The sequence below is a fragment of the Lactuca virosa genome, chromosome 4 (genome assembly GCF_052849685.1).
Source record: "Lactuca virosa cultivar CGN04683 chromosome 4, Lactuca_virosa_CGN04683_v6, whole genome shotgun sequence".
Taxonomy (NCBI): domain Eukaryota; kingdom Viridiplantae; phylum Streptophyta; class Magnoliopsida; order Asterales; family Asteraceae; genus Lactuca; species Lactuca virosa.
Window position 1 is genome coordinate 84,068,107 of NC_136429.1, and position 25,455 is coordinate 84,093,561.

Here is a 25,455-nt window from a genome sequence, read left to right on the forward strand (position 1 = left end):
AGCTTCAAGTCTTTACCTGTTGTTTACTTTTGGAGTCAGTTACATATGATTCGAATGCAATGTAAACATTATGCTATTAATACCATGGTTGTTGTTGCTTTGATTACTATTTTACAATTGTTGTGATATTGTACATGACGTCCTCCATCCCCGAACGTTTCCGCCGTTCCGGTTTGGGGGTGTGACAACTCGACGAGCAGGATCGGGATTTTAGAGTTTATGGGTTATGGAACTCGATGAGTTGATGGACCAACTCGGCGAGTTGAGTCAACCAGGATGTTGACTTTGACCAGGATGTTGACTTTGATCAGGTTGTTGACTTTGACTTTGACCATTGACCAGAGTTGACCTAAAGTGGTTATGAGTATGAAAACGGTAATTAAAAGAGATAATTATGTGTAGGAGTTTGAGAGGAGTTGATCCAGGAGCCGAGGATAGTTCAGCTTCTACACGACACATCGAGGTGAGTTACCTTCCAGTAGAAGTGGGTTTAAGGCCACAATGTCGGCCCACTAGTAGGAGTTGTGAGTTAGATGATTGTCTTCGTGATAATTGTCTAGTATGTCACTATCTGTTATGTTATATGTGTTAGTGTGCTGTATTACTATGTGGTAGTGGTAGGGGTGAAATAGTCCCCGGTTACCGGTTGAAAGATACTGAAGGCGAGGCCAGCACCCAGTATGCTAGGCAGTTACCGGTTGAAAGATACCGAAGGGGAGTCCAGCTCCCAGCTACGCTAGACAGTTACCGGTTGAAAGATATCGAAGAGGAGTCCAGCTCCCAGTTATGCCATACTGATACCGGTTGAAAGATACCGAAGGATAGGCATTGTGTGTTTATATGGTATGTGGTATGATGGGGGAACTCACTAAGCTTTGTGCTTACAGTTTACAATTTTTGTTTCAGATCCTTATTCTTCGAAGGGAAAGGAGCCGACACGGTAGCAGCGCATCACACCACTATTTTCCGCACTATGATGTTCTTGGGATTGTACTCTGACATTGTTACTATATTATGACATGCTTTTGAGACATATGATCTAAGGCTTTGATGAAATGAAATAACTTGATGATGTTTTCTTTATAATGTTTTTATGAGTTGTTATATCAAAAATGAAATTTTTGGTCATGATTTTTGGGATGTTACAGGATTATAGTATTTGATTTAATTAGAAGGAATTTGAAAAGTTTTAAATAAAATTTTTTTTTGATAAATATATATATATATATATATATATATATATATATATATATATATATATATATATATATATATATATATATATATATATATATGCCTAGTAATAAAGAAATAAATAAGATTAAAAAATTATTTAAAAAAGTTAATAGGGATTCAAAACAAAAGTTAGGAAATAAAAGGAAATTATGATAAAACATTTTAAGTTGTATAGGACTGTAAACGACTATCTTGAAATAACTTTAAATTAATGGGATGCGAGTTCAGGGGCCAATATTGTTAATGCGTCAAGACCGTATGCCTCGTAAGTAGCCCTGTCGAAAATACATGTTAACCGAATTACCCGCCTGATTTTTTCGGGTATCAGGTAAATCGGGTCGGATTAATCGGATATCGGGTTAATTTTTTCGGGTATTTTGGGTAACCCGATTTTTTTTTCAAGTCGGGTAAAGGGCAAGGTTGTTGGGTTTCGGGTCTACCTATTACCCGAAATTTCTTTAACAATTATTACTAGACAAAACAGCAAAAATGGTCCCTGTGGTATGCATTTTTTTGGGGTTTTGGTCCAAACCACGAGTTTTTTGGGTTGATGGTCCTTTTGAGCTAGTTTGCTTGTAGTTTTGGTCCCTCGGAAAACTGAAAAGACTAAAATGCCCTTTCTGATATATTTTTGTATTTTTTCTATTTAATTTAAAGAAAAAAGAAAATAAATAACTAATTGGGCCTCTCTCTCTCTCTCTCTCTCTCTCTCTCTCTCTCTCTCTCTCTCTCTCTCTCTCTCTCTCTCTCTCTCTCTCTCTCTCTCTCTCTCTCTCGCGCGTTGAAAGTCAATGAATAAAAAAAGAAACTGCAAATTTCTTTTCCCTCCTGATCAAACTTCCTAAACCCATTCACCACCTTCACCTCCATGTTTAGACCCACCAAAATTTCTTTTCCCACCTGCATTCTCATCATTAACACCACCACCACATCATCACCCCTACACCACCATTACCCCGCCATAGACCCACCACCGGTGACCTTTGACCACCGTGAACCACCCTCAATCACCCACACTTCACGTTTTTTTTCTTCTTTTGTTCCTTTCCTTCTTACACTGTTAAGCACAACCACCACCAAGAAGGGGTGGTGATGCTGTTGTAGTTGTGCCATCGAGAACCACCAGGAGCCGCCACCAGCCTCCACCATTTGTTTTTCCCTTGGGCTGCCAACGCAAAATCATAGTTTCCGTAGAGCAGGAGCAAGAACGAAATGGCAGGAGGTCGTCAGAGCTCCATTACCCACCTGCAACGCTAGCCCACTCTACCGTCACCACCCGCTCCCACCTTGGTCGCTGCCACTGTGAGGACTCCAACCATCGCCAACCACTGATACGATCGACAAAACAAAATCATAAAAGAATGGTGGTGCAAGGGAATTTACGGTGAAATGAGAGGCAGTAGGAGGTGGTCGGGCTCAGCAGCAACAAGGCGACAATAGCTGGTGCTGTGATGATGGAAGGAGGCCGACAGCCTCCTGCTGCCGGTTTCTGTTGCTTTCTGATGAAGACGAAGACAGAGGGGGATGGAGGGACCTCACAAGTAGCAGCATAACAACAATGGAGGATGGTGGAGGGGCTGTTTTTGGTGGTGGCAGTGGATGGCGACGAGGTGGCAGAGGGGTTCCGAGGGTGGCTTTTCCTTCGGTTCTTCTTCTTGTTTTTGAGATGGAATCGGAGAGGGAGGGTTGGGTTGGTGGTGGGGCTTAAGGATGGGTTATAAGGGAGGTGTTGGGTGGGTTTAGGGTGGTGGAATCGTGGTGTGTAGGTGGTAGAGTGGTGGTGTGTTGTGTGTGTGTTACTGCGTGAGAGAGAGAGAGAGAGAGAGAGAGAGAGAGAGAGAGAGAGAGAGAGAGAGAGAGAGAGAGAGAGAGAGAGAGGGCCCACTTTTATATTTATTAATAATAACAATTTTAAAAAGTAAAAGAAAAATGAAAACTAAATTCATTAAGGGTATAATAGTCATTTTAGTTTGGACAGGGACCATAACTGCAAGCAAACTAGCTCAAAAGGACCACCAACCCGAAAAACTCGTGGTTTGGACCAAAACCCCAAAAAAATGCATACCACAGGGACCATTTTTGCAATTTTGTCTTATTACTATTATTATTGTTTTTCAGGTCTTACTATTATTATTGTTTTTCAGGTCTGCAAAATCACATGTTTTTTATCCACTGCCTGCTTCACCCTTTTAGTTCAAAATCTTCAAGGAATAAATGAAGCAACTTTGTAGGGACTGAAAGGTTGGGTGGGACATTCTTTGACAGATGTTGCTTACGTATATTTCTATTATTAAGGACCACACTAGAATTTGAATCATGAACTCCAAATCATGATATTTCGTTGGGTATTTAGGATAACAAGTGGGTTGATTGGGTGTTGTAGATATAGATGAAAATAAATAAACTGTAAATGCGATTCAACAATAAAGATATGAATGCATAATGCATACTAATTACTTAAGAAAATGATGTGATTCAACAATAAAGATATGAATGCATAGTGCATACTAATTACTTAAGAAAATGATCACTATGCAAACAATATTTATTCAGTAAAAAAATTATATATTTTCGGGTAATACCTGAATTACCCGAATCCGACCCACTACCTGAATTACCCAAACCCGAATTAAATTTGGGTAGGGTAACGGGTAATTTTTTAAATATGAAAAACCTGAATTACCGGACCTGAATTACCCGAAACCCGAAAAATTTACCCGATCAACACCTCGTACCCTTCATCCCCAAGCAATCCCGATCAATACTACTCCAATTTAACCCCTTAGCCTATAAAAACCGAGCCTAGAAACTTGTGTGCACGGTATTAGATAGCTTGCTGGCTGCTGCTATAGGGTAGTGTAGTATACGACGTAGGAATCAGCTTAGGCTATCCGGAGTGGGATAGAAACCCACGCGTGGAACGCTTACTTGGCATCTAAAAGACTCGTGAACACCACCCCAAGGGCTGGTGGCTTGGGTGTGGCGTGGGTGCAAAGACGCATCAAGACAACCAATAACAAATCAGCAGCAGCAACAACAACGTCTGTTTCACCCATTTTCTCTTTTATTGAAGTTACATATATGATCCTTGAAAATATTTTTTTATATCTCATTATACCCTTATACTTATCTTTAAATTAGATTAAACCCTAATATATATATATATATATATATATATATATATATATATATAATATGGTTTTATTATTCTAGATTTTTAAAATATATATTTATGTTATAAATTATGTTTTTTAATTAATTTAATGCTAAAACAAATAAAAAATAAGAAAAAAGAATATTGTGGAGTGATAACTGATAACCATTTTCAATGTCTAGTGGGTTGGTGATGAAGCTGACGTGGCACAGAGGTGGCAACATTTTTTCGGTTGGTTGGTGGTGACTAGGGATGAGATTTAGAACCGGAAAACCGGACCGGAACCGGAATATATAGAACCGGTTCCGGTTCCAGGTTTAAAAATGGCTTTATCCGGGTTCCGGGTAATTCGGGTTTGGGTCCATCGGGTCCGGGTAAACCGGGTCTAAAAACCGGAACCGGTGTTAGGAACCATAACCACTTTTAGGGCCGGAACCGGTTTTTATGAATCGTTTAAAAGATGCATATCTCATTCGTTTCAACTCCGATTGACATGCAGTTTTTTCCAACGTGTAGTTTAGAGTTTGTACATGATTTTAGACTATAAATTTGCCATTTTTAGTTTCATATTCATTGAGTTACAGTCCCTCAAAGTTGAGATATCAAAGCTGAAAGTTTTTAGTTTTTCAGTTTTTTTGTAATCTATGAAAGTTTTAAAACATGCATATCTAATTCATTTGAAGTCGGATTGACATGTGGTTTTTTCCAACTTGTAGTTTAGAGTTTGTACATGAGTTTAGACTATAATTTTGTCATTTTTGGTTTAATATTCAATGATTTACAGTCCTTCGAAGTCAGGATATCAAAACTGAAAATTTTCAACTTTTCAGCTATTTGTTTTTGTACTTTGTATATCAAGTGAAAATGTTAACACATGCATATCTCATTCGTTTAAAGTCGGATTGCCATGCGATTTTTTTCCAGAGTATAGATTAGAGTTTGTACATGATTTTAGACTATAATTTTGTCAGTTTTGGTTTCATATTCAATGAGTTACAATCCCCCAAAGTCGGGATATCAATATGAAAATTTTCAAAGTTCAACCCACTAAGTAGTAAGTAATTACCAAAAAATTCCGGTTTTTCCGGGTTTTTCGGTTCTAAACCCACTTTATCCGGTTCCAACCTACCCACTTTGATGTTTCCGGGTTTTCCGGTTCTAGACCCACTTTACCCGGTACCGTACCCGGAACCGGTTCCTATATACCGGTCCGGTTTCCGGTTCTACAAAATCCCGTGAACCGGTTCCAGGTTTTCCGGGTCCGGGTTTGGACCCATTTTCATCCCTAGTGGTGACCACTCCCCATAGCCTTATACACAAGAATTTTGAAGCGTTGGTGAGAAAGAATCGTACCTATAAGTATCACTCTTTGATTCTTGGTTGCTAGCCTCTTAAATTCCATACGTATATACACACACATATATAGCATGTTTCTTCCTTGACTTTTATGAACTGAGTGTGCTTTCTATATGTATGCACTGTCTTGGGCGGAATACCATCTGTGGGGTTTGATATATAAAACTGATTTTGGTAGAGAGAGATCTGTTTGTTTCTAGTTCTCAATCGATTTCTTTTATTTAATGATATAAAGGGTTGGATTTTTGTAAGTCAAAAACTGATTAGGTTTGTTAATGGTTGTTGACCCACTGAAAGTCAGAGGCTTTAGTTGTTGTTGAGTTGTTGACCCATATGTATGGGTGGTCAAAGTCAGAATGAAGTTTGAATCTTAAGAAGTTATAGGGATTCCCGGCCCGGCCTTACCTTGTGCCACACGCTTAGGGCCCCAATTTCAATTACAGATTGTTAGTTTATTACGCACTACGCACTACGCACGTCGCACGGACGCTACAATCAACGAGTACTAGCGACGATTCGATTTCAATGTTCTTCTTCCTTCTCGTCTTCTCCTCATGTCCCTCCAATCTCGATTCTTGATAGTCTGAAACGCAGCCAACAACTTCTCTATTCTTCCTTCTTGGTCCATTCTCTGATTCTCGATTGAGATTTGACGATTCGCGATTGTTGATTGTAAGAAGTAAGAACAACAGTATTTTATCTTTTTAGTTTTTATGTTTCAAATACACTTTCATTAGGAGTATAGTACAACATCATTGCATCAAATATAGATGATTGAGTGATTGTTATATCAAGAAATTGAAGATAATCTGTATACACATATATGAATTAATGAATATAGATACACCAGTTTTAAATTAAAGAATTTGTTCATAGATTTCTAAATGTTTCAATGACTTACAACTTTTTCATGTTTGTCATCCATTCCAGGGGCGGCTCAAGCGTGAAGTGTTTGGATCTGTTTAAAATTTTGAGTTTTCCATTTGACTCACTGTGTCAAGCAAGCAAGCAGGAGGTATTTCCTATCCATTACATCCAGTTTACTGTTCAATCACTAATTAAAACTGATTTTTATAAATATTAAAGATCAAAAGATGCAAGTAATGTATAAAACACATAACAACTTGGATATAAGAACGTACGAGAACAAATTACCACTTTGCCTTCTTGAAGGAGGATTCCTTTGCAGAACATGTCGTAAAGATCTTTCATACTTTTCATGAGTAGAGTAAATATTTTGAGAGTTTGACATTTGGATTAACTTTTCATAGTCCTTAGGCAATTTGGGCTTCCATATATCATAATCCTCCTTTATATTATTTAGAGTTTAAACAATAAAAAACGCCAAACTCGTGCACCCAAGGTTTAAAAAAACGGAATCAAAAAATCAAAAATCAAAAATCAAAAAATAAATATAAAAATCTTCTTCTTCTTCCTTAAATCTAATAAATAAGTGTAGTTTTGCCACGTGTCATTAGCTCCGCCCTCCCCAATCATCTTTCCCCCCTAAACTATCTAAGTATAATTCCAAAATTGCCCTTTTCCATTGTGTATTGTCCTGCATTTCTGATTAATAAAAACATTAACACCAATCCAATAATTAAGGCTTCCTTTTATTATACAGATATACATTCCAACAATATAATTGCCGATAATAATACCTGTATACTCTTGAAATTTATATTCTGATTTAAATGAAATATAAAAATCATTAATTTTATTCCTATATTTAAGGCATTTCAATTAATACAGTCCGATAATTGCTTTGTAAAACAGGAACATATCTACAATGATTCCATAACCAATCAAATTTCTTAAAATCAGAATATAATTTATCGGGATATCATATTTTCAGATATTAATATATTAGTATTACTATTTAGTATTTTTATAATAAATCTCAACCGAATGTCATCTTTTATGTTTTACTACTTATAAATAACATCATTATCAAAAAAAAAAGTTCTCGCCTTTACCCAAATTCCAACTTTCGCGTTTCTAGAGAATATCTAATTACAATTCTGCAGAACATAACGTCGATGCATCAGGTTGGACTCTTAACTTCTTCACTGTTATTCTTTTCATTCTCCATGTTCTTATATTTTATGACTTTTTTGGTGTTATGAGTAAAAAGTACGTAAACTAATGCTTAACTGCTATTTGTGTATAATGTAATTTATATGTTTGTATGATGTGTGTATATGTTTTTTATTTTTGTTCCCGTTTACATTAAAATACACAAAATACATTGGTTTTTTGAGTGCTAAATTCCAGAAATACCAATGTACTTTTGTATAAATCATAAGTTATATAATATAACTTATATTTGAGACTTTTTGTGTGGCTTATGAATTATCTTTTCTGGTTTTTGTCCCTTTACTAAATATATATTTAGTTGAATAACATACAACCATTGAAGTTTCTTTGATTGGTCACTAATCAAACATATGATAAAATTCACTATTTTTCCTAGCAATGAAATATTTTATTGCACACACTCAATAACAACACATAATCTCTATGTTGATGTTTACACTTAAATAAGTGTCTCTATGTCAAATATAAGTTTTTTTTTTCATACTTGTTAAATACTTAATAAAATTTTAAAAAATTTACATTTATACCATTCATGATGTATTTAAAAGTTATGATATTTTTTTATTGGACAAACAAAATTACGTTTATATTTTTAAAATCTATATATTTTTACTTTACCAACTGTGGTTTCCACGGGTTTAACCCTAATTATATATCCTGTAAAACTCTATTAAAAAAACATAATATACACACCCACGCTTTTGACTATTTGAGGAATATTTATTTTTTCTTTTAATTTAACAGCTATAGACTTTTTACAACTTTTTGTTTAGTAGCCCACTAGGCCATACTGCCTTTGTTGTCTCCTCTCGTTAGATTTAAAAACCCTATCTCGCCACATCTCTATCCTGCCTATCAAGTTCTTGCGCTCTCGTGTCGTCTTCTCTCTCACGAATACAACACATACAACAAGTACGTGATTCAACAGTCTTCTCTCTTACGTTATTCTATACACCTGTGACTTCGTTAGTTAGTGGGAGAAAGAATGAAGAAATTAGATCAGAGGAAAAAAGTCAAAATCAACCAAAAAAACGTACATATCTGGTATACGCCCCCGCCTCTACACGATTCTATACGCTTCACTACTTGAAGGCGTATGTATCATTTAGACCCCATGAGGCGGCCTCATGTTCGATTTATCGCCGTCTCGCCTTAAGGCATACGTTTCTCCCCCTTTTTTAAACCATGCATGCACCACAATGTCAAAAGAAAGATTAAATGAATTCGCTATTTTGTCAATTCAAAAATATTTAGTAAAAGAAATTTATTAAAAGATTTACATCTAAAATGAGTAGAAAATTTTTGCTTAATGTCCTAAATATATTCGCAAAAAACAAAAACATAATAGTTTTTTTTTAACTCTACAGTTTATAAACTTTTTAGTTTATTATTGCTAGACAAAGATGTATCTTTGGTGTTTGATTTGATCTGTGGGTTTGGTCTTTGGTGCACATATCTATTTTTTTTTAACTCTTTAACCATGTCATCATCATACCAGAAGGAAAGAAAGAAGGAGAAAGCATGTTGGACATAAATCTATTTAGGGAGGAAAAGGGCAACAACCCGGAAATTATACGCGAGTCTCAACATCAACGGTTTGCAGATGTAGAGATTGTTGATGAAATTATTCATCTTGACAAGGAGTGGCGGCAACGTAAGCTTCATTTTGATTAATCTTTGTGTTTATAACTTTATATTACATAACACAGGAAGCAGGATTTACAATGTATGCACAACTATTTTTATATTTTGATTTGCAGGTCAATATAAGCTTGAACAGCTGCTCAAAGTCTTTAACAATATCAACAAAGAAGTGGCTAAACTTAGCATTGTAAGTCTTTTGTTTTTTTCACATGGTCACATGTTATATATTGAAAATCTTGCCTTCCATTAGCATAACAAACTTATAGCATATATAACACCAAATTCCAAAATTTGTTTCTTTTGAAGGCCGGGGAAGATGCAAGTTCCAAGATTAAAAATACAGAGGAAATCAAGGACTCAATTGCAAAGAAAGGTGCTAAGGTTCAGGAGGCCCGTGCAGCATTATATTCAAAATTGAGCATGGTTGGGAATTTTGTGCATGATTCAGTTCCTGTTAGCAATGACAAGGTGGACATTATTTGTTTCTTTAAATAGATTAGTAGCTTGTAATTAACATTCATCATCTCTTATTTACTAATGATAAATTTAGGCAAACAATGTTGTTGTCCGGACATGGGGAGAGAAAAGAACGGAGCCAAAACTAAAAAATCATGTCGAGCTTATGGAACTTCTTGGAATTGCTGATCTAGAAAATGGTATTATATTACAGTTTATTTGATTGCAGAAATTACAGGTCTACTGCCTCTTTATTTATTTATTTATTTATATTTAGGCGCTAAGATAGCTGGCAAGGGTGGCTTTTGTTTGTTAGGCGATGGTTTGCATCTAAATCTAGCTCTTATAAAGTTTGGTCTTGATTTTCTGGAGGAAAGGGGTTTCACATCATTACAAACTCCATCGTTTATGACGGAAAATATAATGGGAAAGTGTGCTCATTCAGTCCAGTTTGATAAAGAACTTTACAAGGTAATAGCAATACAATACGCCTGCAATTTTTGTGGAAAATATTCAAGGTTACAGTTTTATTCTTTTTTTTTTTAATAGGTGACAGGTGAGGGTAAGGATAAGTATCTGATTGATACCACTGCACAACCACTTTGTGCTTATAACATAGATGGCCGGGTTCATCCAACAGAGCTACCAATAAGGTTACTTTATTACCCTTTTTATGGTCTTAATTTTTAAGTACATAGAGGGGCTGTTTCTTTCTTTCCCCGATTAAGTCCTGTATGGTAAAGTGGCTGAATGTGTAATGATGTCTGTTTGGATAAAGTGTTTGTATACATTAGGCCGATTAAACGAGTCTAAATGACTATATTTCCATCAAACAGTTCTCACAATGTGAGAGGAGCTGAGAGGGAAAAGAAGGGCAAATAGGTAATTAATTAAAGGGTTGGTGTCTGAATACATTAAGCCGTGATTTTTGGCTTAACCCATTAAGTAAAAAAGAAACATCCATGTATAGTTGTCCTGGTTAAGTGCTTAACCTGTTAAGTTAATCCCATTAAGTAAACAAAAAAACATTCTATTAATGTTGAAAAAATTATCAGACAGGTGGGATATGCAACTTGTTTCTGGAAAGATGCTGGCTCAGATGGAATATTCGATGCTTCTCAGTGTGAGAAAGTTGAACAGTTGTGCATCACCAGCCCAAATGGCAATGACTCATGGGACATGCATGAGGAGATGATCAAAAACTCTGAGGAGTTCTATCAAATGGTAATGCCTTATTTTTTTCACAATAAACGCAAATATTTTTAATTAATATCTATTTTACGCAAATTTTGTGTTGCAGTTGAAATTGCCATATCGTATAATGTCTGTAGTCTCTGGTGCCCTAAATAATGCTGCAGCAAAGACGTATGATTTGGAAGCATGGTTTCCTGCTTATAATAATTACAGACAGTTGTTGTCGTGTTCAAACTGCACTGATTACCAATCGAGAAAGTTGGAGCTCAGATTTGGGCAGAAAACGGTTGGTTTTTTTAATCGTATTTCATCATTAAGTGGTGCATGGTGTGTTGATTTTGAGTTGGTTTTGCAGAGCAATGAACAAACAAAGCAATACTGCCATTTATTGAATTGCACACTCACAGAAGCAGAGAAAACCATGTGTTGCATTCTTGAGAATTACCAAAGGGAGGATGGTGTTGAAGTGCCCCAAGTGTTACAGCCTTATATGGGTGGGAAGACGTTCATGCCTTTTCAAGCTCCTCCTGCTGATAAAGAAACAAAAGCTACTCAGACTCAGAACGGAAATTTTGTGCAGCCCACAGGTACTCAGACTCAGTCCCTCTTTCATCGATTTCTTTTTTAGTATACATTAGATAGATTATATTATAAACCCCAAAGTCCTGATTCTGTGATGTTATGAAACTTCTGATGATTTTGTGAGGTCACAAGTTTGGAGCAAAGTAGTAATTAGTACAATATATGTGATCATATCTATTTATTTATTTATTTATCTTAACTCTTTAGGGATGCATCTTTGGTGTTTGATTTTATCTGTGGGTTTGTTGCACATATCTATTTTTTTAAAACTCTTTAACCATGTCATCATCATACACCAGAAGGAGAGAAAGAAGGAGAAAGCATGTTGGACATAAATCTATTTTGGGAGGAAAGGGGCACCAACCCAGAAATTATACGCGAATCTCAACGCCGCAGGTTTACAGAAATTGGTGATGAAATTATTCATCTTGACAAGGAGTGGAGGCAACGTAAGCTTCATTTTTATTGATCTTTGTGTTTGTATTACATACATAACTCAGAATGCATGATACAACCATTTGTTTCATTCTTTATATTTTGATATGCAGGTCAAACTGAGCTCGCACAGTTGCATCAAGACTTGCCCAGGACTGTAAGTCTTTTTTTTTTAGTCATTTCATGTTTAATTGGAAAATCTTGTCTTCCATTAGCTTGATGAATTTATATTATATATAACAACTAAATTGCAAAATTGATTCTTTTAAAGGCTGGGGAAGAGGAAACCAAGGACCTAATTGCAAAGAAAGTTGTAGAGGTTCAGGAAGCCCGTTCAGCATTATGTTCAAAATTGAGCAAGGTTGGAAATCTTGTGCATGATTCAGTTCCTGTTAGCAATGATGAGGTGGACATTAATCACATTATTTTTTCTTTAAATACATTGGTAGCTCACAACATTCATCACCTCTTATTTACTAATTATATATTTAGGCAAATAATGTTGTTGTCCGGACTTGGGGAGAGAAAAGAACGGAGCCAAAACTAAAAAATCATGTCGAGCTTGTGGAGCTTCTTGGAATTGCTGATCTAGAAAAAGGTATTATATTGCAAATTATTCAATCGATAAAAATGCAGGGTTAATGCAGCTTTATTTATTCTAGGTGTTAAGGTAGCTGGTGGTAGAGGGTATTGTTTGAAAGGTGCTGGTTTGCATTTAAATCATGCTCTTATAAAGTTTGGTTGTATTTTTCTTGAGAAAAGGGGTTTCAAGTCGATTAAAACTCCATTCTTTATGGTGCATGATATAATGGAAAAGTGCGCTCAATTAACCCAATTTAACGAAGAACTTTACAAGGTAATAGCAATACAATAATCCTACAGTTGTGTGGAAAATATTCAATGTCACAGTTTTATTCTTTTTTTTTTTTTTATTAGGTAACAGGTGAGGGAGACGATAAGTATCTGATTGCTACTGCTGAACAACCGCTTTGTGCTTATAACATAGATAAATGGATTCATCCACAACAGCTACCACTAAGGTTACTTTAGTACCCTTTTTACTGTCTTAATTTTTAAGTACATAGTGTGGATGTTTCTTTTTTTTTTTGCCCTATTTTACACTTATATTTCTAAAAGCAATTTTCACAATGTGAGAGGAATTGAAAGGGAAAGAAACATTCTCATACTTTTGGCTTACCCATTAAGTAAAAAAGAAACATCTATGTATTAAGTGCTTAACCTGTTAAGTTAAGCCCATTAAGTAAAAAAGAAACATCCTCATATTCTCTTTTTTGCTGATTGATGTTGAAAATATTATCAGATATGCTGGATATTCATCTTGCTTCCGGAAAGAAGCTGGCTCACATGGTCATGACACTCGTGGACTCTTCCATGTTCATGAGTTTCAGAAAGTTGAACAGTTCTGCATCACCAGCCCAAATGGAAATGACTCGTGGGACATGCATGAGGAGATGATAAAAAACTCTGAGGAGTTTTATCAAATGGTATTTATTTTTTTCACCATATATAGATGCATATATTATTGACTAACATCAATTATATGTAAATTTCATATTGCAGTTGAAATTACCGTATCGTGTGGTCTCTATAGTCTCTGGTGAACTAAATGATGCTGCAGCAAAGAAGTATGACTTGGAAGCATGGTTCCCCGCATCCAGCACTTACAGAGAACTTGTGTCTTGTTCAAATTGCACTGATTATCAGTCGAGAAAGTTGGAGATCAGATTTGGGGAGAAAAAGGTTGGATTTTCTTTTTTCCATTATTGAATTGTATTTGTTTATTTCATTATTAAGTTGTGTACTGTTGATTTTGAGTTGTGCAGAGCAATGAACAAACAATGCAATATTGCCATTTATTGAATTCTACACTCACAGCAACAGAGAGGACTATCTGTTGCATTCTTGAGAATTACCAAAGGGAAGATGGTGTTGAAGTGCCTCAAGTGTTACAGCCGTTTATGGGTGGGAAGAAATTCATCCCTTTCCAAGCTCCTCTTGTTAAAGCAACAAAAGGAAAGAAATCAAAGTAGTTGCTTGAAAGTGTGTTACTACTTTCTTATTGGTTCAACAAATTAATACTTAATTTCTATGGTTTTTTTTAGATGATAGATTTTTTTTTTATTCTTATTGAAACTTGTCGTTTTGGACATGCTGGATGATTTAAAAAGTTTCATCATCTCAATACAGCATCTTAACTTTCATTTCTAACTGCTATTTTTTTATAATTTTATTTAATTGTTTTTTCTTTTCTTCTTCAAGCTTTGTACTTTGAAGGTACATGAAGTATATGTCGAAATTTATCTAGAACAATTCGGGCATACCAAAATAAATTAATGGGTGGAAACAATTCGAGCAGTTTAAGACAAAAGGCTTATTTTATAGAGATGTGGGGAAGTGATGGCTGAATTTGGTGAACATGTGTGAATTGGTAGTTGTTGGTGGATTTTTTTTCTCTTTTTGAGAAATGATGAATGCGGAACATTTTCTTTCAATTGAATTCCAAAAAAAAGCTAATTACAAAGATTATATACAACAGTTACACTAAGCCTTTTCTTCTAACATAAGCCTAACAAATTGTAACTAAATAACCAACTTTTCTAACAGCTAATTGTACCAACAGAAACTTCTAACAGACTTAACTGAAAAAGGATTTTTCCGTTAATAACTTAACTACATCATCCCCCCTTAAGATGGAGCCGTAAAAATTGTTTAAAGGACCATCTTGGATATAATGGGCAAAAGCTTTGATCTTGGCAATGATTTGGTTAGAATATCAACCAACTGAGATTGAGTACGAATAGGCATAAGGCGAATAGCGTTATCAATCACCTTGTCACGAATGAAATGTCAATTAATTTCTATATGTTTAGTACGTTCATGAAAGATGGATTGTTGGCTAGTTGTATGGCAGAATTATTATAAAAAAAGATTAATGATGAAGAAGAAGGTTTGAAACCAAAATCATGTAGAAGATGCCTGAGCCATATAAGTTCACTAGTAAGAACAACAATGGCATGATACTTGCTTCTGTTGAAGATCGAGATACAATCGTTTGTTTCTTAGATTTCCATTAAATCAAAGAATCTCCTAGGAAGACCCGGATTTTGTTTGATGAATCGTAAAAGATGATGAACAGCTGGTAAATGTGGTTGCTTGGGATTAGTAACATATTGACTTAATCAATTGACTGCATAGGCAATATCTGGTCTTCTGATTGTCAAATATAAAAGTCTTCCAGTTAATCGTCTATATTGTGATGGATCACAGATTGGTGCACCTTGAAAGTTAGAAGTTTTAAGCTTGGTATCCATAGGATAAGAGACTGGCTTGGAAGCCAAAAATCCAGTATCTTCAAGTAGTTCCAGAGCATATTTCCGTTGACAAATAAAAATCCCAGTTTTGGATCTCGCAATTCCAAGACACAAAAATAATTTGAGATTTCCAAATCTTTTAGTTTGAATTGTTGACTCAGAATTTGTTTGAGTTTGTTGATGCCATCAATTGAAGCCCCGATAATTACTATATCATCAACATACACCAATAATGCAACATAAGAAGAAACAGATCCTTTGTAGAACAAAGAATAATCAGCTTTTGATAGAAATAGTATAAGCTTTTTGAGTATGAGAATGCTTATCATATGAAAGAACATCAGAAAGAGGATATTTTGCATTTGTTTGTGAAATAGTATGACCTTGTAACAAATTACAATGATAATCCTTCAAGTAAGAAGGTTTGGAACAAGTTCTAGCACGTCTTCTGGGATTTGGGGGCATGGATGGTTCATTGAGAATATGATTTTGAGTGTTCGTATTGGGTACAGGTGGTATTTCATATTCATCCATGTCAGGGGTATTTTGGTCAACAATTGGTATTATAAAAGAAACAATGGGATTTGATTGATTGACATGAGTAGAATGGATAAAGGGAAATCTATCTTCATGAAATATGACATCCCTTGAAATGAAAACTTGTTTGCTGATCAAATCAAGCAGTTTATACCCTTTTATGCCAATTGGATATCCAAGAAAAATGCAAGTTGAGGCTCTTGGATCAAATTTGGTTCTTGAAGCTTTCAAAGTGCAAGACATCCAAAAGTTCTGAATGTAGAATAATCTGGTTTTTGACCATATAATTTTTCAAATGGAGAAATATTATCGAGAACCTTGGAAGGTGTTCGATTTATCAAAAATGTGGCACACAACACACATTCAGCCCAATATTTAGAAGGCCGATATCTCTTTTGAAATGGAATTAGAATCCATGAGATCACGATGTTATTGCTTCGCGTCCAGGATTTGAAACGATCTACTTCAGTTGCAGGTGTTTGTGTAATGGTTCCATCAATGAAATCGAGCTTGTTTTTCACAGATAAAGCAATAATCATTGCTCTACTCCAAGCGTCATAGTTTTCTCCGGTGAAAATCTGAGAAACTAAAACAGTTCCAGGACATGATGTAGAAAATAAGGATCATTGTTAGAATCCAAATTCTGATTGGAATTCTGACTATTTTGCTCAGGGATCGACATTCTTGAATGAGAACGAAGATGAACAGTGAAAATCAAAGATGAACGACGAATTGAATGAAAAAATTGAATCGTAATGAAAGAAGATGAAATATGAATTGAGAATTGTAACTGAGATGAAAAGAAGAAAGAAATCGGAATCAAAAGAATCGGAGATCAAACGCAATTCGAGATTTTGTATGTGTAACTTGGTCAAAACAGGCACCAAAATAAGTTATAGAAACCGTAAAAATGGATTAAAATTGCTAATATAATCCGGGTGCACCGCTCCTACATGTTATTATACAGTCGAGTCAACATACTAACTTATATGGGCGTGTTTGGCATCAAGCTTTTGGAAGCGTTTGGGAGCTTCTAGCTTTTAGCTTTTGACAAAACGCTCTTGTTTAAACAAAAAGTTTCGTTTGGTAGTACGAGCGTTTAGCTTTTAGTTAAAACAAAACGCTACAAATCTAAAAGCTACTTCATGTAGCGTTTAACAAAACGCTACTGAGCTTTTGAAATCAATTTTCATAATTACCCTTAAAAATATATTTATATATTTATTTATTTTTAATCAATTGTCCTCTTATGTAATTTTATATATTTCAAAAACTTCCAGCTACTTTTGCCAAACACTCATATAACAAATAAAAGTTACAGCTTCCCGCTACCAGCTACCCGCTACACGCTACCCGCTTCCAGCTAACAGCTACTTTTGCCAAACACGCATGTTGCATAAAAAATAATTGCCCAAGGTCTTCATGATTTCTAATGGCTAACCCAAAATGCCTTGGAAATATTTTATTTCACTTGTATAGCATTTCCAGCCAACTCCACCGCTTATGTGCCTACAAACAACAAAATCAAGATTAGAAGATGTTCCATTTACTAGTAATTCAGATCATATCTCGAACCAAGAAACACCATATTTAAGCTTTTATGTCCTTTGTTTTAATTCAAATCTTTATGAGGATTAAAAAAATGTATGTTACTGGAAAACATAAATAGGTAAATTAACGTCAATATACAAAATCTCATATGTTACTTTTGATCATCGTATTGTAATCCCATCATCATTCAACAAGGATATCAGAGAAAAATTACATTAGCAAGCAAGGTACTCAAGGACAACTGCAAAATAAAAAGAAGCACCAGTTTCTTCTTATTGGTTATGTTACTTTTGATTTGTGTGTTTGTATAATAATTTTTGTTCTTTTGAACAACAAAACTTTTTATTAACATAAGAATGCCAACAGGAAGCTGGCACGATGATATAGTACAAAAAACAAAATAAAAACAACACCAACGAGTACATGCACTTACCCCAGGACCTAAAAACCCCAAGTTTTCATTTGGACAATGAAACAAAACAGATCATGCAACAAACAAAAAGAACCACAACAAGCCCTCCATAGCCAACCACATGTAAAAAATGGAAGACCTTCAAAACATCACACAACCGGAAATCCTGCCAAAAAAGATGAATAAGCAAATCAATGAACTTTGGAATAGTCACACTAGAATGAAGATTAAATAATGAGTTATGAATGCATACCTTTATTGGATTCCATGTTGTAAAATACGACGGATCCAAATTGACTTAAATAATATTAGCTCAATGCGGAATGGGATCAAAAATTATCAAAGCGTAATAATCACAACGAAATACGAATAAAATAAATAGAATAGAGACACAGGAATTTACGTGGAAAACCCAAATCGGGAAAAAAACCACGGGCGGAGGAAGCCGAGAAACAATTCATTATAATTTGCAGTGTTTACAGGGATTATGAAAGAGATTACAAATAGAGTGGGAGAGCTAAAATATACGGTGGTGTATCAATATATATATATATATATATATATATATATATATATATATATTTGATTTGGTTCGTGGGGTTATATTGTAATGAAATGGGTTAGGCTATTTATAGCCAAAGGAATACCAAACGAATTGAACTACATATGCCGTCCAAAGAATTTGCGCCTACCAAATTAGAATAACAAATAGATATATATTAATATTTATGGTCAAAAGGTTGGCAATGTGAGGCGCCTCCATTTATGACTAAAATTGTTGCGCCTCCATCTTCTAATTCATATATATTAGTCAAAGTCTCCGTCCATTATTATTTCACATTTCTTATATATTACTATTCATAGTCAAACTATGAATAGTAAATGATAAGTTACGGAAATAACCCCTGAACTATTTGCCACTTGCTAATTTTGGAGGCAACTTTTCCACAATCTCCACCTTGACATCAAAATTAAGCAAGTCATGCTTTACGATTAGTCAAAACCTATAGCTCACCAAACTCTAAAACTTCCATAAGAACCTGCAATTTTATATAGAGAAAAATTGTTTCCGAAAAATAAATAATACTTCCTCCACCACGAGCCTTCAGGCTCAACTGCGATCAGAAACACCCACCATGTCCAAACATAATTTGAACTTGGCTATAGGAAGACTTTTAGTGAACATATCAGCGGGATTATAATCTGTATGAATCTTGTCCACAACACAATCACCTTTTTCAATGATATCCTGCACAAAATGATAACGAATATCAATATGCTTTGTTCGGTCATGAAACATTTAATCTTTACTCAAGAAGATAGCACTCTGGTTGTCACAGAAAACTGTGGTCACCTTTATTCTATCATCGAGTTCTCCAAATAACCCCTTCAACCAGATATATTCCTTAACTGCTTCTGTAATCGCCATGTACTCTGCCTCGGTAGAAGACAGGGCAACTGTAGACTGTAACTGGGCTTTCCAACTAATAGCACAACCATTTAGAGTAAACACATACCCTGTAATTGATCTTTGTTTATCCAAATCTTTGCCATAATCTGAATCAACATATCCGAACACCCCAGTGTTAGATTTACCAAAACGTAAACACATAGAAGACGTACCACGTAAATAACGAAAAATCCACTGTACTGCTTTCCAGTGTTCTTTCCCCGGGTTCGCCATGTATCTACTAACCATGCTAACAGCATAAGCCAAATCAGGGCGCGTGCAGATCATAGCATACATCAAAGATCCAACAGCACTAGAGTATGGAACACGTGCCATGTAAGCCATATCAGTCTCATTAGTAGGACTCAAAGCGGATGATAGCTTGAAATGAGCTGCAAAATGTGTGTTGACAGACTTTGCTTCGTGCATACTGAAGCGTCTTAGGACTTTCTCAATATAACTTTTCTGAGAAAGATGCAAGATCCTAGATTTCCTGTCACGAATAATTTCCATACCTAAAATCTTTTGGCAGCTCCTAAGTCCTTCATTTCAAATTCAGCTTTCAACTGGTTTTTTAACTTCTGAATCTCCTTCATATCTTTCGATGCAATCAACATGTCATCCACGTACAAGAGTAAGTAGATCTTTGAACCATTGTCACCTTTCTTGAAATAAACGCAGCTATCATAGGTGCACCTGCTGAATTTGTGACTGGTCATGAAAGAATCGAACCTCTTGTACCATTGTCTAGGAGACTGCTTGAGGCCATAAAGAGATTTGTTCAATTTGCATACGTAGTTCTCCTTTCCAGGAACTGCAAAACCTTCAGGTTGTTGCATAAAAATCTCTTCCTCAAGCTCACCATTTAGGAAAGCTGTAGTGACATCAAGTTGTTCTAACTCAAAATCGTTAGAAGCAACCAACCCCAACAATACACGAATGGAAGTATGTTTGACAACTGGGGAATAAATGTCAGTGTAATCAATACCAGGAATCTGACTGTAGCCTTTAGCTACTAACCGAGCTTTGTATCTTGGTTTATCATTTGGGTTGACAGGTTCCTTGATCTTGTAGACCCATTTACATTTAACTGGTCTCTTCCCTTTCGGAATAGGAACTAAATTCCAAGTACTGTTTCGCTGCAAAGATTCCATCTCATTTTGCATAGCGAGCATCCAATCATTTGAGTCTTCAGATTCGATAGCCTCGTCATAATTCGTAGGCTCCGTTGCGGACTCAATATTATCAGCAACAATAAAAGCATAGGCAACCAAATCAGATTCAGCATACCTCTTCGGAGGAATAATCTGTCTTCTCGGTCTATCTCTTGCAATGCTTGGAGTAGTAGCTTGTGGTTGTGAAAGTGTTGAATCTTCACCAACAACATGCTCATCCGACGAAGAAGAATCTTGATGCTGATTTGTACTCTGATTAGTGGTATGTGAAGTAGGAAGCTCCACCTCCATTTAAGCATTCTCTTTATTTGCTTCGGATGATACATCTGATGCATCTGTTCTTTTAGAAGAGTCAGCAACTAGTTGAATTATAGCAGACTCATCAAAAGTAACATCTCTTGAGATGATAATTTTTTTCAAATCAAAGCTCCATAACTTGTAACCCTTTACACCTTGATTGTACCCAAGAAAAACGCATTTGATTGCTCTTGGTTCTAGCTTCCCATTGTCAACTCGTGCATACGCTGGACATCCGAATGGTTTTAAATCTGAATAATTGGCAGGTTTACCGGACCATAACTCAAACGGAGTTTTCTTCTCGATTGCTCGTGACGGTGATCGGTTGATAACATAGCAAGCAGTCGAAGCAGCCTCCGCCCAAAAAGACTTTGGCAATTTGGAATTAGAAAGCATACATCGGACCTTCTCCATAATGGTGCGATTCATCCTTTCAGCTACACCATTTTGTTGAGGTGAATGGACTACTGTGCGATGTCGAGTAATGCCTTCCTTTTGACAATAGACATTAAACTCTTCTGAGCAAAACTCAAGTCCATTATCCGTACGAAGATACTTTACCACCAGACCTGATTGCTTTTCAACCTGAACTTTCCAATTTCTGAAGGTAGAGAAAACGTCTCCTTTATGTTTTAAGAAGAAAGACCACACCTTCCTGGAGAAATCATCAATAATAGTGAGCATATAAATAGCTCCACCTTTTTAAGCAACTCGAGCCGGTCCCCACAAATCCGAGTGAACATAATCAAGTGGTCCTTTCGTTGTATGGATACCACTTGCAAACCTTACTCGTTTTGCCTTGCCATATACACAGTCTTCACAGAAATCCAAATCAACAATCTTTTGTTGACCAAGTAAACCTCTTCGACTTAATTCTAACATGCCTTGAAAACTCATATGGCCGAGTCGAAGGTGCCAAAGACGGGACTGATCTGGATCAGAAAGAGACTTTGAAACAATAGCAGCATCACTCGAAATTGTTTGTCCGTCAAGAAAGTAAAGATCTGAGGTTTTTCGTTTGGCTCTCAGTTTGTCGGAACCGTCTTTGAATACCCTGAGAACTCCACCTTTACCAGCAAACTCGTATCCCTTTTTGTCAAAGGAACTGAGAGATAACAAGTTTCTTCTGAGGTCAGGAACATATCTAACATCCCCCATGGTTCGAATAACTCCGTCAAACATACGGATCCTGACTGAACCATGTCCAAGAACTGGACATGTAGTATTGTTACCCATCAACACATAGCCCTGGTTAACCTTTTCAAATGTGTAAAACCAACTTTTGTTGTGACACATATGAAAAGTACAACCAGAGTCAAGTATCCAATCACCAGTGGAATCCAGTTTATCTGAATAAACTGTCAAAAGTTCTCCAATACCTTCAACCTCAGCTACATCGGCTTCACCCGAAGTGCTAGCTTGTTTGCCATTTGCTGCCGTCTTCTCTTTTTCTTTATTCTTCAACTTGAAGCATTCTTCAAGCACATGTCCCTTCTTGTGACAATAGTTGCAAAACTTTCGTTTGCCTTTTGACTTGGATCTGGTTCTGTTGGAAGATTGAGAAGTTCTACTTCTCTCTGTTGTTCTTCCTCTGGCATTCAAACCTTCGGCTTTAGCATCACTTGAACCACCACCAGTAATATGCTTCATCTTCTCTTTGGAATCCAAAGTTGTATAGACTTCATCTAAAACTAGAGTGTCACGGCTATAGATAATAGTATCACGAAAATGGCTATAGGATTCTGGCAACGACGATAGTAAGAATAGGGCCAAGTCTTCATCTTCATACTGAACATCCATATTCTCTAAGTTATTTACTAACTCTTTAAATGTGGATATATGTTCAGCTAAAGAGCCTCCTTCAATCATCTTGAGATTGAACAACCGTTGCTTCAAATGCAACTTGTTTGGTAAGCTCTTGGTCATCAACAGTTGCTCCAACTTTAGCCATAAAGAAGCCGCTGACGTTTCTTTTAGAACATCTTGCAAAACATCGTTTGACAAGTGCAAACGAATCTGGGATAAAGCCTTCAGATCTTTCATCTCCTTTTCTTCTTCGGTCCATGTATCGGGCATCATATTGAAACCCAAGAGCGCCTTGTGTAAATCAATCTGAATGAGAATGTCTCTCATCTTTACTTGCCACAACGGAAATCGGATGTTACGATCCAGTAGTGGAATATCGTATTTTACCGAAGACATGATTAATTACTTGATAAAATGATCCCAACGAGCTAATATCACAACCTGGATGCTCTGATACCAATTGTTGTAAAATACGACGGATCCAAATTGACTTAAATAATATTAGCTCAATGCGGAATGGGATCAAAAATTATCAAAGCGTAATAATCACAACGAAATACGAATAAAATAAATAGAATAGAGACACAGGAATTTACGTGGAAAACCCAAATCGGGAAAAAAACCACGGGCGGAGGAAGCCGAGAAACAATTCACTATAGTTTGCAGTGTTTACAGGGATTATGAAAGAGATTACAAATAGAGTGGGAGAGCTAAAATATACGGTGGTGTATCAATATATATATATATATATATATATATATATATATATATATATATATATATATATATATATATATATATATATATATTTGATTTGGTTCGTGGGGTTATATTGTAATGAAATGGGTTAGGCTATTTATAGCCAAAGGAATACCAAACGAATTGAACTACATATGTCGTCCAAAGAATTTGCGCCTACCAAATTAGAATAACAAATAGATATATATTACTATTTATGGTCAAAAGGTTGGCAATGTGAGGCGTCTCCATTTATGACTAAAATTGATGCGCCTCCATCTTCTAATTCATATATATTAGTCAAAGTCTCCGTCCATTATTATTTCACATTTCTTATATATTACTATTCATAGTCAAACTATGAATAGTAAATGATAAGTTACGGAAATAACCCCTGAACTATTTGCCACTTGCTAATTTTGGAGGCAACTTTTCCACATTCCATGTTGCTCTGGAACATGAAATGTGTTTTGTCTAACGAAGATCTGCAATAAATAATTAAATAAGAACATCCTTTGATTAATCACAGAGATGAATGAGTTGTGTGAATCCATAAAATCTTTGTTGGATGTGAATCAATAAATCGTCTGACACTATCAAGTAGACAAGAACGTTGTTTCCGTATGTCAATCGACACATAGTTTGAACACAACACCGATCGATAAATCATTGCCATTATTTATTTATTTTTCACGTGTATGATCGAGAAACGAATCGTCACTTCAAATTACTGCTTGTTTGGTGTTCCATTTCCGAATTGATTAACCTAAAAGATCTGGGCGCTAAATGAATATAGCTAGTATTACATACGGATAAATATATGGGCCCTCAGAAAAGTATAGGACTTGTTCGTCAGCACATCCTGAACTCCCATAAGGTCGACCCTGGTTTTGGGCTTTTGCAAATGGAGAGTGAATATAATGAGATTGATTTCTGAAGCGACTGTTCATCAAATTTAACATGAATGGATTCTTCAACAGTTTTACTTTTGAGATTATAGGTACGAAATGCCTCGGAGATTGAAAAGTGTCTCATGAAGAGTCATTCATTAGCTTTGGCTTTGAAACTTTGAAAGTTGATCTCTTTGATTTATAATGACACATGGACAACTAAAAAAATGAAAGTATGAGATATCATGCGTTCTTCCTTTGATTACTTCATAAGCAATTTTAGTCACTATTGACAATGATTCATCTATTTTGCATAAAACAGATTGTATTGACAGCTTCAACCCAAAATTTCAAGGATAAACCAACTTCAACAATCATTCCTTAATAACTGTCTTGTTTTTCTTTCAGCAATATCATTTTGTTTCAAAGTTCTAATTGTTGAAAAGTTTTTAGTGATTCCTTTTTCTTCACAGAAGGATTCCATTGTAAAATTTCTAAAATCAGTTCCATGATTACATTTGAGTTGCTTGACTTTGTTTTCAATCTATAATTCATTATGTTTGATGAATGCAATGATTTCTTCGTTAGCATCACTTTTTTTATTAAGAACATTACCCAAGTGAACCTTAAGAATTCCTCAATGATAACCAAAGAGTACTTATTTCCAGCTAGATTGTGTATTAGAACAGGTCAAAATATATCCATGCGTAGTAGAGAAAGACGAGATTGAATTGAAGAATATTGTTTAGATGTGAAGGATGTCTTGTGATGCTTTCCTAATTCACATGTTAAATGTAATTTTTCGTTTACAAACTTTTGTTTTGAAATTCCTCTCACTAATTCATCATTTGCGAGCTTTAAGATTGTTTTGAAGTTCAAATGTGAATTTCATTTATGCCAAAGCCAATTTAAGCTAGACCAGGTTTTGGATAAGAAACACATTTTTATGGCTTTGTAAGCAAAAAAAGATATCTAAAATATAGATATTTTCATATATTTTTGCAATAAGACAATCTTTTTCTATGTATCAATGATGTTTCCTTCCCTCTCATAAAGTTGACTGATGGAGAATAAGTTATTATTAGACTAGCCGATTATATAATATATATTGTG

At 35.5% G+C, this 25,455-nt stretch overlaps 1 protein-coding gene and 1 long non-coding RNA gene across 2 annotated transcripts; one reads left to right on the forward strand and one right to left on the reverse strand.

Annotated features, from left to right (window-relative positions):
- The first annotated feature begins 8,650 nt into the window (after positions 1–8,650).
- LOC145109867 (uncharacterized) lies at positions 8,651–14,235 on the forward strand. The gene is made up of 19 exons (XM_079046993.1): positions 8,651–8,755; positions 9,342–9,497; positions 9,604–9,674; positions 9,794–9,955; positions 10,038–10,143; positions 10,221–10,414; positions 10,493–10,596; positions 10,999–11,167; positions 11,244–11,423; positions 11,493–11,724; positions 12,019–12,168; positions 12,268–12,311; positions 12,426–12,560; positions 12,647–12,752; positions 12,817–13,010; positions 13,091–13,194; positions 13,476–13,659; positions 13,736–13,915; positions 13,999–14,235. The coding sequence occupies exons 2-19, from the start codon at positions 9,365–9,367 to the stop codon at positions 14,203–14,205; spliced, it is 2,655 nt and encodes an 884-aa protein (XP_078903119.1). The 5' UTR covers positions 8,651–8,755; positions 9,342–9,364; the 3' UTR covers positions 14,206–14,235.
- Positions 14,236–17,306: 3,071 nt separating this feature from the next.
- On the reverse strand, positions 17,307–18,462 carry LOC145168715 (uncharacterized). Its single transcript, XR_013742027.1, has 3 exons — positions 18,240–18,462; positions 18,008–18,152; positions 17,307–17,532 (listed from the first exon to the last, which is right to left on the reverse strand). It is a non-coding gene; the product is annotated as an uncharacterized LOC145168715 (long non-coding RNA).
- Between the last annotated feature and the right edge of the window lie 6,993 nt (positions 18,463–25,455).